This window comes from Dasypus novemcinctus, chromosome 12 (genome assembly GCF_030445035.2).
Source record: "Dasypus novemcinctus isolate mDasNov1 chromosome 12, mDasNov1.1.hap2, whole genome shotgun sequence".
NCBI classification, from domain to species: Eukaryota; Metazoa; Chordata; class Mammalia; order Cingulata; family Dasypodidae; genus Dasypus; species Dasypus novemcinctus.
This window is the reverse complement of record NC_080684.1, coordinates 30,401,386-30,415,781: the sequence shown is the minus strand read 5'-3', so window position 1 is coordinate 30,415,781 and position 14,396 is coordinate 30,401,386. Positions and strand designations below refer to the sequence as shown.

Sequence of the window (14,396 nt, the reverse complement as noted above, 5' to 3'; positions counted from 1 at the left end):
ACAGACAAGCTCATACATTTGGCACCCTTTCAGTGGATCTTACTTTGAATTTTAAGTTCCTCAGTGTAACAGAGTTAGACTTATTTATAGTTTTCCTGCAAGTGTTTTTTCTGCCCCTTGTATTTGAACCTATAAGTAGCACTATACTTGTTCAATATACATACCAGTCATTTAAATCTTTATTATATTTCTCTGCCAGTTGAGCCCTGAATCTCAGCAGAGTTGTAACACCTATTCTCTACTTCATTGGACTCACCAAGGACAACTAACAAAAAGATGCTGTAGGAAAATGACCATCTGGAGGAACAGAGAGTGTTGGTAACTGCAAGCAAGACAGTTCCATCCATCTGCCCCATGGAATCTAAGCCCACTCTCAGTTAGAAACAGAGTGGGCTTAACCATCCCCAATCCTGCATTAATGGGGAATAAGAAATGTAGTAAAGTAGACATTCTTATTCTGTTATGGACTTATTATTTAATCAATGGAAGAACTTTAATCATTGATGTAGAGGCAGTGGACCCTAGAAGTTCTGAGGGGAGGGAGAGGGAAGAATAGGTGTAATATGGGGGCATTTTTAGGACATTGGAATTGTCCTGCATATCATTGCAATACAGGATGTTATACTTTTTTTCATAGGTATAAAATTATTTGAGGCAGATTGTAAACTATAATGTACTATAGTCCACAGTCAGTAGCAATGCTTCAATATGTTCCTCAATTGTAACAAATGTACCACACTAATGAAAGATATTGTTAAATTTGGAAAGTGTGTGAAGGGCAGGGGGGATAGCATATGGGTATCTCCTATATTTTTATGTAACATTTATATAATCTAAAACTTCTTTTAGAATAAAATGTTTTTCAAATTGAGATCTCTTGTGGAATGAATGTTGCTTATAATATGTAAGTTCATTCTTGGAAACTATTATTAGTAACTAGCAACTGGTTAGGAATACTTGAGCTGTATAAATGCAGTTAAGTTCTAATTTCTCAGTTTAACAGACAGTCATTTAACACATGTATTCCGGATTACTCTTCAGTAGTACAATTAGACTCCAAGTCCTTGAATAAGCTATTGTTTCAAAACTGTAAGTTCCTTTTAACACCTTCATAAAAATTGTGATCAAAATAAAATGTGAAAACCTTAAAACAACGTCAAAATAGCATTGCAATGAACTCTTCCAGTTGACAGAGTTTTGCAATATAACTGAACATCAACTCGCAGAGGCAATTGGGTAAGGACTCTTTCATCTCTGCCTGTTTTAGGACCTATCCCCCTATAAATTTAACTTTTCTTTTAAGCAGCACACAGAGACCTTTGCTGCTTGTTCTGCCTTGGTTGCCACCCACAAGTCAGAAACAGGGGCCATACTATAGCTGCCACTATCTGGCAGACTCCCTTTTCCTTATTTAAGTGCAGCTGCTTTGCTACCTGGTGTAGCACAGCCAGTATACCTGATGGAATTTTTGGGCACCCCCATATTTTCTCAGTGGTCCCTACTCATCCTGGAAGGTAGCCGCCCCTCCCACATAGATGCCATAGGCCAACCTGAGATTTGCCCCATGAATTCTCCTTTCCCAGAGAGCATTCCCTTTCCTGCTGCTGGTTCTTCAGGCTCCTGACTGTGTCTCACCTATTGTTACAACCCAACTCCTGAAGGGCATGAGTTGGTGAGGGTGCGAGACCAAAGAACACACCTTGCATTAGTCATGCATAAACTTCATTGGGACTTACAGACAGGAACAATTCTCTGAAGGTTATGGTTCTGAGAATAGAGCTCTGCAAAGAGATGAGAAAATGAGGAAAGACATATGAGGTTTCAGAACAAGGGCTGTCTATAGGGCTTGAGAACAGAGTTCTTGCTAGGGTTCCTTGAAGCATACACATGCGGTGTGGTGATGTTTACACTACGCTCATAGAACGAGATATTTACTGCTTTGGGAAGACTATAGTTTAGATATAATCTATGCAGCCTCTCCCCTCCAGGGAGAATTGTTAACCATTAACTTATGTTGAGATCATGCAGTCTGCTCGGGAGGAAGTCCTAGGTCCCCACAATTAATTCCATCTAGTGATCAATCATTTTCTTGGACAACTCAAATTCAAACATACTAGAGTGAATTTCAGAACATTAAGTAAGGGGTGATGGAGTAACATGCAATTAAAATGTAACAATAGAACTCTATAGGCAATGGTTCATGATTTCCAAATTCAGATTGAGAAACATACTGGGAAGCATATTTCTGAGGAATAGAATATTTCGGGTACCATGATCAAAATGGAAAATCCAATTCAGGTTTTGTATATATATCATGAAGGAGATAAAAAAAATAATTAAAATAAAAAGTAATTAAAATAAGAAAAGAGGGATGACTTAACTAAAATAAAATTAGGATGAGAGGATTACAACTGAATAGGAATTTGTATGAATATCTGAATATAGTGATTATGACATATGTGGGAGAAAGGGAGTAGTAAGAATTGCACATAAAAGTAAAAATTTAGGAAGAAGCATTTTGAAATATTCACATAAGTAATAGATGTCAGGCTGGGACTTACTCTAATAGAAAAATGATCTCTACATTCTAGAGACACTAATCAAAGGAAAATGCCAATATGTTTAAACCTCTAATTATATTCTGCTTAGTTAAAATATTGATGGTGGAGTTTCAAAAATTAGAAGCAACAATATTTATTTAGAGGGGAAGAGATTTTATGTTACTACGTAATTGACAAAAATTTGGGATGTGTTTCCTGAGATAGGACATGGAAGTTTCAATTTATCAATTTTGAATTAAAAATAAGGGACTTTCAATCTTGGATATATTATTTAAATTTTGGAAAACTAACCTGGATAAATAAAGTATAGATGCAACCATAAGTCAATGAAAAAGTACATATCTATTATAATAAAAAAAAATAGTTCAAAACATTAAATTTGAATGGAAAATCAACTGGGAAGTAAGAATGATCTTTGAATGAAAAATGCCATGGGGTTTTTAAAAATCGATAATAAGTTGAACAGAAAATAGAGTGGCTAATGTTTTGAGAAGACAGATAATGTTATTAAGACAGGTGACATTTAATTTGGGTACTTACAGCATTAAGAATGTTATTAACCTTATAACAAGAAGGAATGAAGAAGCAGAAGAGAGCAGAATGGAAGTTTCAAATATGAATGGATACTGTTATAAAACAGTATTCTTGCCACTCAGTCTTTCAACTAGTGTGCTTTGTATGGAAAAAGGATAGGAGGATGGAAAGGAGGAATGAAGGACAAAAGGAATGAAAAGGAAGGGAGGGAGAGAGGGAGGGAAGAAGGCAGGAAGAAAGGGAGGGAGGGAGGGAAGGAGGGAAGGAAAAAATGTCTTTTACAGTGCAATACCGGAATTCCTGGAGTCAAAGCTTAAGATGATGCTTAAAAGATATCATGGTCTCATATTAGACTGAAAAAAACTAAGCTCCCTGAGTTTAAATTTGTCTAGTCGTTTTAGCTCTTTGTCATTTGAAATATTATCTTCCCTGAGACCTCTTTTGATTCCATGCATAATGCTAATTATAAATTTAACCTTGTTGTTTCAAGAATTAAGTGATTTATATAAATACTTAGCAGTGTCCAGAATCTAATGGGTATTTAATGAAATATAGGTCTTGCTTTAATATTGTATTTGTTGTCCATTCTAACTGAAAGGGTGAAAAATTAGAAAATATTTCAGCATATAATATTTGAGCATTTTAGGTAGAATTTCCTTAAGAACAAATTTGTTCACATATTTAAGAAATCTTGTCACTTCTGAAATATCCAATTTAAAAAATAAAACTAAACCAGCTGGAGTAAACTGCCTGCTGAATTAGAACTGAGAGATCAATATTGATGATTCTATGTGTGTAAATGTGAGGCAATATGTCATAGAAGAATCAAATTACCATAGAGAACTTATGATTAAACTTTACTTCAGCCTTGGAGTGGGAAGAAAAGGGAATGTGCACGTCTTAATTTAGATATGTTAGACCCTTAATGACGGATTGTTCAGAATAGCTCCATGATAAATTCCTGGCAGTATATGCTAAGCAAACTCATTCTAATCAGTACATAACAGAATCAGCTATACTCATAATATTGATAAGGGCCATAGTGTTAATTTTATTCATTTTCTCAAAATTCTATAAGGGTATTTTTTACTATTTATACTCTTAATATTTCTAAATTTAGATAATGTTCTAAGACTACTAAGTCTGTTTTCTCAAAATGGAAAAAAATGATCAAAGGAAAAATATAATCAACTATTTAAATAATCATTACTTCCTAAAGTCATATTATAAATCCAAATATCTTTTAGAACCACTTCTTTGTACATATTCCACAGAAACCTGTCCAGTCAATTTTTTCTGTTTATTTTCCTCCCTGGTTTGTTTTTGTTCATCTGCTTTAGACAGTATTTATCAAATATATTTCTTTTTTCAAATCAAGAACATAGTTAAGAACAAAAAAGAAGAAATAGGCAACAATATTATGGCCTATTACACCCACACTTCGGTAACACAAATTTCATGAAGTGCTATCTTTGTATTTGAAAAACTTTCTGTTCTTTCTCGTTTCTGAAATTCTGGTCCTGTCAAAGAAATTCATCACATTACTGCCCTGAATGGATTGTGGCATGTCATCAGAAAATCTTTCCCTAAGAAACGAATCTGATTCTTCTACAATTTTTATTTCACTAGTAGATTACACATATATCAGATGCAAATAATTACAGACTAAAACAAATACAGTAAGAAGTATTAATTCATAAATCATTCATGTCCCAAGCCGTTTCAATAAGCTGCAGAAGTATCCCAAATTATTTGGAGGGAATTTTTCTAGTATGGAAACACCAATTATATATTGGATCTCATTATTAATTTTTAAATAAGTAAGATAAATTTTCTATGAAATATTTCAAATAGTTGCTAATATAAATAACTCTCAGATACAAACTAAATAACTGTTTTCTGGAAACTGCATTTTAAAACACCATTACAAACGTTTGAACTTAACAAACTTTTCCAAAGTTGAGTATTAAAACCGATAGCTAATACTTGTTGAGTTTAAAAAAATTTCTTTAAATGAAATATGCTTGAGTCACTTGGAGGCAAAACAAATATATATTTAAAAAATTAGTCTAAACATGTGGTTACTGATTGCAAGTAAGAGCTTAAGTAGGGACAGTATAATAAACTTTGCATTATGTGATACATTATATATTATTTAAGTGAAATAATATGTATAGCTTTGATTAACTAGAATATCAAAGACAAATGAGACAAAATGAAAAAATTATCTTCATTTCCTCCAGATATCTAGAGAAGAAAGGAAGATCAGAAAAGGAATATCTAAGGTGACTAAAATGAAAATTACCTTCTTTGAGACAAAGACCTTTGAAAAATGAAGTTTGCAAAGAGATAAAGATGAATATCAAAGACTGGCAGAAGAAAAATATGGAAGCTATATACTGGAAGATAAAAGAGTATAAATTGATATTATTTGAGACTGCTTTGTTCATTTTCTTAATATAATGCATCAATACATTTATTTCATTGGCAAAGAGATAATTCTTTTTATCATATGCATGAAAGCTATTTTCACTTGTTGGTTCCTCAGGGTATAGATAAAAGGGTTCAAAAGTGGGGCAGCTGAGGTGTTGAGCACTGCAATTCCTTTGGAAAAAGAAAGTCTTTGTTGGACTGATGGCTTAACATACATGAAGATGCAGCTTCCATAAGAGAGGGAGATGACAATCATGTGGGAAGAACACGTGGAAAATGCCTTTTTCCTCTGATGAGCTGAAGGGAATTTTAGAATCGTCAGTGCAATGTAGGTGTATGATATTATCACCATTACCAATGTGACCACAAGTATTACCAAAGATGAGATGAAACTCATTGTCTCAATTAGTTGTGTATCTGAGCAGGAGATCTGCAGGAGGGGTATAGGGTCACAATAAAAATTATCAACAATGTTGGAGGCACAGAAGTCAAGGTTTAGACCCAAGGCAAGTGGTGGAAAGATGGTGAGGAATCCAGCAAGCCAACAACTGAGGACCAGCTGTGTGCAGACTTTGCTGTTCATGATGGTTGTGTAGTGCAGGGGCTTACAGATGGCAACATAGCGGTCATAGGACATCGCTGCCAGCAGGTAAAACTCAGATGCTCCAAGAAGGAAGGTAAAAAACAATTGAGAGAGGCAACAGTTGTAGGAAATGGTTTTGTCTCCAGTTGCCATACTAACCAACAATTTAGGAATGCAGGTAGTAGTATAAGAGATTTCTAAGAGGGAAAAATTCCGAAGGAAAAAATACATGGGGGTCTTGAGGTGAGCATCCAGCAGGGTGAGTGTGATGATGATTAGATTGCCAGTGATGCTGAGCAAGTAGGTGATCAGCAGGAAGATAAATAACACAACCTTCAATTTTGGGTCATCAGTCAAACCTGCTAGGATAAACACCGTCACTCCTGTGTGGTTTCCCATTACTGTCTTATGACTTCTATCAAGCCTGAATAGAAAAATTAAAAATAAAATACTTGATGATCCCTATTAAACTACATTTTGCCAAGATTTTTCAGATACACTTCAGTGGTGATTATCTTTTTTGGTTCCATGGACCCTTTGTCAGTCAGGTGAAAACCTCGGGTCCTTTATTAAGTCCACACTCTAGTATGCATTTTTAAATAAATTTATCAAACCCACACCAACACTTCCCCATAGGATAATGGTTTTTTGAATTGCAGTCAAAGCTCATAGTTCTCTTGTTAAGAACCCCTGAGAAACAGCAATAGAGTACTCATTATATTTACAGAATGGCCAGTAAGAAAAAAATAGATTGAGTTTTCAGAATTCCTGGAAAGGGAATTAACATTTAATTTGCATTTCCACAAGAACAAACCATATTAGACTAGTCATTGTTTGTTTTTGTGTGAATAAATTAGGGGGTCCTATAAAACAAAGAAAAATGTTTTTCGCTATTGATAATATGCAATTTTGGGATGTCAGGCCATGTCCTGATCAATTGAAGTTTGCATCCTGGGACCAAAACTATATCCATCATTACAAATACATCTAGCCATATTTTGCACTTAATACACACACACATTTAGAGAAACACATAAACATGTATATATACAAACGCAAAACAGCCCTGGTCAATAACACAGCATAGTACTCCTTCACCATTTTACTCTACTAACTAAACTTCAATGCCTGTTTCCATTTGCTTTAACTGGCTAATGAGATCTGAATTCACATAAGTGAACATGAGACATAAGCAGTAATGTTATTTGCTCATATATGTTGTCACTCTCTTCTCTTTCCACTTCATGTCCCACTGTAAAATCATCAGGAACAGTATAATAATGTTGATGTGGATAACAAGAAACTGCAAATTTCCACTGCAGGCTATTGCTCTGAAAACTGACAGGGTTAAGTAAAGGAAAAAGCAAGGTAAAAGGATATAGAAGCAAGTAAAAATATATAAACATGAGGTTAGGGAATTGTATGAAATGGACAATGTGCAGAGAAGAGAAAGGTAAGACTACGCTCATGGTAGCTTAGAGGAAAAAGGATGTTGAAGAGAGTGAATTTGAGGGGAAAATTAAAAGAAGATTAAAATTATGTAAATTAGTAATTAAAATTATGATTATTTTCTCCATCTGCTTCGAAATTACCTTTGTGCCGTTCGTTTAAAATACGGACTAAAAACACGAAGTATTTGAAATTCAACATGGTCTAGAAGAAAAGAAGAGAAATACTGAGTTTATTTCAAATTCATAATGAATCACTGAGCCAATTTTAGAAAGTCCATATATCCCTATCATAATAAGGATATGCAAATGTTCAGCTATAGGAAATTAGACATATTTATAATAGATCACTATTCTCATCATACAGCATATAATAGATGAGAATCAGCGAGATGGAGGAACAAAATTTTTCAGGTTTGCACAAATATTAAACTGGAAGATCATAAGATTTAAAAGACTGTTTCTTCAGTAGGGGTCTTCTCAAAATTACAAAATGTTGTACAATTATAGTCCAAATTATAGAGCATTTGAAAAATCATAAATGATAAATCTCATGAATTCTTTCCTCAGTATCGTTCATAAAAAAGATAAAAATGATTAACTTTTTTATGGGCCCTATATAAAACAATATTTTTGTCTTGAGAATATTATGAGAATAATTTCCAACCTCTAAACATGCATTATTATTTAAAATGTCTCTATAAATGCAAAAAAAAAAGTATAATTGAAACAAAAGTATCTCCAGTATTAACTAGAGGAGTTCACAGGAAGAAGAGGTACATTATAAGATGAAACAGAGTCTTCCTAGTAGAGGAAGCAATGATTAGAAATCAGCTATCACAATAATGTGTATCAATAATGCAAACATATACAGGTGGAAATAAATGACATTTTGCTAACATTCTTGCATATTCAAGTTGTTATCAAGCAAATTAATATGATTATTTTCTCATTTACCCAAATTACACTAATGGCAACAATTAAAGGAGAGAATATATCTAAATCACCTAAACCAGAATTTTATCATGTCAACTGATTATTTTGTGTAACTTCAACTACCTTACACACCATCAATCCCAACACACACTGTAAGAGAAAACAACAGGTCTTATTATGAAACCATTAGATCTCATGGCTGTAAATGCAATGATGTTTACTTATATTAGATATTTTGAATAGCAGGAACAGTTTAAATTTAAACAATTTTCAATGCTAAGTAACCATTTTGTTCCTTTTTTCTTCCTTCACCATTTTCCCTAAATCAAAATTTAAAAGGTTGGAAAAAATGGTTAATGTTTAATGGTCAAAATAGAACCAAAGTGGATTAAAAAATATCTAACAACCCTTACAACATTTTCCGGGCACAAATATAATGCACAAGGTCACATAACCTGAGAGATATTTGTATAAAATGCAATATTTTGTGCAACTGTGACATTCTAAATTCATCTTTTGGAATGCAAATCATTAATTTCCCCTTAAAACAACAATAAAAAAACAAAAAACAAAAAACAAAATAAAAAACCTAACAGAAAATATCATCTTTTAATTATAGAAACACATATTCTTTTCATCGTGTTTAGCCATAAAGCTGCCTGTCTAACGCATTTAGAATCTCAAATATCTTTCTTTAAGAACACATGTGCACATTTCAGCAGGGAAAATAATTGGCAGTTCATCACACTAAAGAGAACACACTGATACTACAATCCTCTCTGCAAAGACCACACTCTGTCCCATAATTTATGATTGCTTAAATGGCAGTCTTGGTAATGTTTTCTGGATATTTAGGTTACCGTATTGAAATTTACCCTATAATTTACTTATTTACATATTGAATATTTTCATATCGCACATAGTGCCTATAAAAATTAATCAACTCTAGATCCCATGGACTATTTATACTCTCTCTACACTGCAGGAAAATTACAAAAGATTATGAGGAAATATCTGAGGGATCTGTGATCCAAGAATACCATTTCTCTATGGACCAATAATTTGCTTGCCATATAAATGTTCTCTACAGGCATTAAATAATTTAATAATAGTATGTATGTAAAATTACTCCTTTTAATTTTGTCTCCAGAGAATTCAGTATAGATTGACCTAACAAGTGTTTGGCCTCCCACATACGCATGGTATGAAACCTTAAATACAAGAATAAGGATTTGGCAACAAATCTTTCCTTATTATGGAAGTCGGAGAGTTCCAAGAGGGAAGCAAGTCAATACTGGTCTTCGCACAAGAAGTAAAGTACAAAACAACAGGTGCATCAGGTCACATGAAAATAATTTGCTTACAATTTCTTTTCGCCACCCACATTAGATTGCTAAACTATACAACAATCAGAGAATAGGTTAAAATTCCTACAAAATAGCCTCCCCTCTGTGTGACAAACCTTAGGGTTCCCAATTGAGGTCCTTGTGTTTGGTAGTGCTGTGCAGTTAATTCAGTCTGTCCCATTTTTAGACTACTCTAGTTACTGCACACACACACTCACACACACAACCCACAACCCAGGATGTCTTCCCTTACCCCATTCTCAGTAATTGTATCATTTGTGACATATTAATCTATAAATCCTCTGCAGTGATATTTTTGTCTGCCCCATGTATGTATTATCCAAACTCAACTTCACAGCCTCCTCAGCACTGCCTGGGAGAGGCTGGAGCAAACCTTGCTCCTTCATGGCAGCAACAAGACACAGTACTCTGCTCACAGCTTCACAGGGCAAGGGCAGCTCCTCTTTACTCTAGAGGTGTGGTAGTCACAGTTCTGCTCCATGTGGGGAAGGTGCATCTTCATTATTTCTGAGATGATTGAAGTTAAAGTTCCTCCTACAGGCTCACAACAGAACCGTCCCACCATGTTATCACAAGGGAGAGGTGGTGCAGGACAGGGGCCAGCTGACAACGCTGCTGCTGCAGTGCCCATTGGGATAAGGGAGGGGGTGGCAATATTATTCGCAGTGCTTGTCTTGAGAACAGGCAAGTAGGCTTAAAAAGATTTGTCCTGCTAGGCTGAACCACCCATCCACCCGTGTTCTCATCTCCATCTTTTAATGGTTAAAGACTACCATAGTTATTAAGGCTATGTTTTGCCTGCTCACATGGCATCACTGGGCATGGACGTCCTAGTACTCAGATTTGTTTATATAATAATAGAAGGGAAAACATATAAGGAATCCCTGCTGAGTAACAAGGTCCTTAGTCCCTTTTTTATTCCACCTTGTCCAGAATGAGCATTATCCAATTACAGCTTTAAAAAATCAGATCTGTATTAAATTATACCATGCAATCAGTAATGTTCATAAATGGATAATATTTAAATAAATGATTTTCAAGAGGTAATTACTCTCATTCACAATAATTCACATTAAAAAAAAACACCAGAATATTACCAGCATAGTTGTAGATCCCTCCAAACAAATGGAAACACTACTTTATACCTTCATTTCAGTTTAGTTTTGCAGTTTTTGAACTTCTAAGAAATGAAATTATGTGTTTCCTTAGCATATGAAGACATTTTGTGAGATTTAGCCTTGCTTGTTACAGTAGTTTATATTTTTATATTTAGTCTATCTCTTTGTTTGAATATAATCATCATTTCTATATTTAATATTAGTAAACAAGTGGGTGAGTTTTTTACTTTGTTGTAACTGCAAATAATACAAGAATGAATGAGCTTGCCAATGTAGATTTGCCAAACAATATGGTGTTTAAATTATATAATAGATTTACAAAATTTTTATAAAAATATTTACTCACTTGCACAAGATCATGCTAGAATTACTTGAAATTTCTGGTATCTTCACCCAGGTTCCAGGTTTGGCATAACATTTTCCTCCATATTTAATTTCTATTAATTTCAATGGGAATTGAAGATAGAGGAGACTTAAAAATATGGCTTCAATTTTCCTATATTGAACTAGGCTTTGAAAACATGACTTTATTGACTGCATAGTTTTTTTTTTCTCTCTCTCTCTCCCTTTATTTTTTTTAACTCTTATATTAAAAAAAATTGAGGTTCCCATATACCTCCCATCCCTTTCACCCCACTCTGCCACATCAACAACCTCTCTCATCATCGTGGGACATTCATTGCATTTGGTGAATACATTTTGGAGCACTGCTGCACCACATGGGTAATGGTTTACATTGTAGTTTGCACTCTCCCCCAGTCCACCCAATGGGCCATGACAGGACATACAATGTCCAGCATCTGTCCCTGTAGTACCATCCAAGACAACTCCAAGTCCTGAAAATGCCCCACATCATATCTCTTCTTCTCTCTCCCTACCCTCAGCAGCTACCATGGATGGTGAGAAAGGGTAGGAAAATAAAATCATAACTGAGAAATCAGGGAAGGGACTCTCAGGTGAAAACAATTGTTTTCAATATGGCAAAGAAATACTGTGCAAATACCAAAATAATTTATTTAAACAAAGATCTAATATGTAAATAAATAGTTATAATCTAGACCAAAAGTCTGAGATTATCTCAATCAAAACTTGTAATTTGTTCTCCTCGAGGAAGAGAAGTTATAAAAGCTTTCTTGATTGAACATCTGTTGTAGTTTTCCAGCTGCCATGACAAATACTATACAGTGGACTGACTTAAATAATGGGAATTTTTTAACTCCGAGTTTTGTTTTGTGCTTTTGATTGTTCAGTTTAAACATTTTATGCCTATGAATTAGTAGCATTATCACATTGCACTTCTCGAATGAGAAATTATTTTGTTCAATTGCATATTCTTTGAATATTTGGATATACTTGTTTTAGAAATTCCTGTCCATTTTTTCTATTGAATTGCCTGTCTTCTTTTTCTTTTGTGCAACTTCTTCATAAATTCTACATTAAAATTATCTATGCAAATATATTTATGTCCAGTTAAAAGAGAAATTTTAGGTTGTATATATGTTAATAAGAGAACAAAACACAAAGTCAGTGAAGAAACTAGTCACAGAAAAAGAAATAACAGTGATCCTAAAAAAGAAAAAAAGAACCACTACTAGCTAAGACATAAAGGAAATCTTTGGACCTATTTTTATTCATTTCCATTTTTATCAAAATGCTGCCCTAGTCATCTCACTTCTAGTTGATGCTTAAAATATGAGATGGAATGAGTGAATGAAAGTATGTGGGCAGAACTAACATCTATTTATTCCTTGAGGAGACACACAATTCATTCTTGTGGTCAGTCTCTGGTTCTCTTTTCTTGTGATTACATCACCAGGAGTTGCCTGTCAGGATTTTGGCTTCTTGTTTGAGTGAACAGTTTAGTTGTTGTCTTATGGATTGAGTTTAGTTAAGCGAGATTATGAAGGTAGGCTAGAGCCTTTACCATGAAGTAGTTTGGGCAAGGACACAGCAGGTTAAGAGAACCTTTCAGATTAGGAAGTAATTGTGCATATGCTATTAGGTAGCTGCCATGCTCAATTCTAGACATTACCAGAGACTCTAGGGCCATGCTAAGAACCCTTATACTTATCCTTATCAGAATGGCTTTCAGGTTAACTCTGACCTTTCTTGTCTTGACCTCCCTTCTCTGTGCTACAGGTACCTCCCTGAAGGGAAGCAGCAAGATAGAGCTCACAGGTTCTAAAGTGGGATCATTAAAAATCTCTTCCTGTTAGCTGTCTTTTCCGTGTCCTGGGAAAGAGGAAATAACCAAGGCTTGCTCTGAGGAAGCTCCTTTGTTAATTACAGCTTCCCTATTCACATCTGCCTAATGATGTTATTGATTTGGGAGATAACCCTCGGGAGCTAGTAGGCAATTGTTGATATTCAAATATTACTTGGGAAAGGAGGGGGAATATCCTGGAAGTATCTGATGAAGAATCCAGGATTGAAAATATGAAGACTAGAGCAAGGAAATGTGGCCTAGTGCAGGAAATACTTGATGAAGTGAAGAGCCCTAACAGTATCTCAGGCAGACCATGGCAAAAAGTTTCTCAGAGTCCAAATGTGACAGATGCAGACAAAGGGCAAGTCGGTTGTGTAAGCAGGAGAACAAAACCATAAAGGAAAAGGAGGTTCACATGTGATCAGTGTGTGAAGGAGTTTTCACATACATGTGCGCATGCGCGCACACACAACAGCCAAAACCGGCTTCACCTCTACATTGTCTCTATACGTGCAGATTTATATCTCATGTGGATTTTCATTTTCACTCTTACTCATGTCTGTTAATTAAATAAAATCTAACTAATTACTTCTCTTTTTTTGATGCCTTTATGTTGTGTTTAATCATTTATTTACAAAAGAGCATGAATAGATTATCCTATATTTCATTTCACGAGTTTTAATGTTTTACTCTTCACATTTAGTCAAAAGTCCCTCTGGGAAAATTTGTTTTTTGAAGAGGTCAAAATCGATTTCTTTTCGCTGTGGCTATGCAAATAGCCCAGCATCCTTTAATACTTAATGGCAAAGATAATTATTTCGTGACTGAAATGTAGTATTATTTTATCAGAAAGCCGATGAAAATACATGTATGGATATATATACTTGTGTGTATATGTACGTATACACATATAATTTTTTACTCATTTGTCCATTTGCCTACTTTTCTGCCAAATTGGTACTTTCTTATTTATAGTGCTTTGAAATCAGTTCTGAAATCTGGTAGTGCTCTATTTTTCTTTAGGTTGGCCTGCTTCTTCTTGGCTGATGTATGTGTAGGTTAATTTTGAATCACAGGTAAATTTAGAAAAGTAGGACCTATATGATTTGGGTTGGGATTTTGTGACTCCCTAGACAAATGCAGGAAAAACTGATATCTTTGGAATAGTGAGTCTTCATATCAATGAGTATGAACATTGCATTCCATTCCA

General features: G+C 34.5%; 1 protein-coding gene across 1 annotated transcript; it reads right to left on the bottom strand.

Annotated features, from left to right (window-relative positions):
* Positions 1-5,571: 5,571 nt before the first annotated feature.
* On the bottom strand, positions 5,572-6,510 carry LOC101414378 (olfactory receptor 6C74-like). The gene has a single exon (XM_004459163.2). It carries the CDS (start codon positions 6,508-6,510, stop codon positions 5,572-5,574), a length of 939 nt encoding a protein of 312 aa, XP_004459220.2.
* Between the last annotated feature and the right edge of the window lie 7,886 nt (positions 6,511-14,396).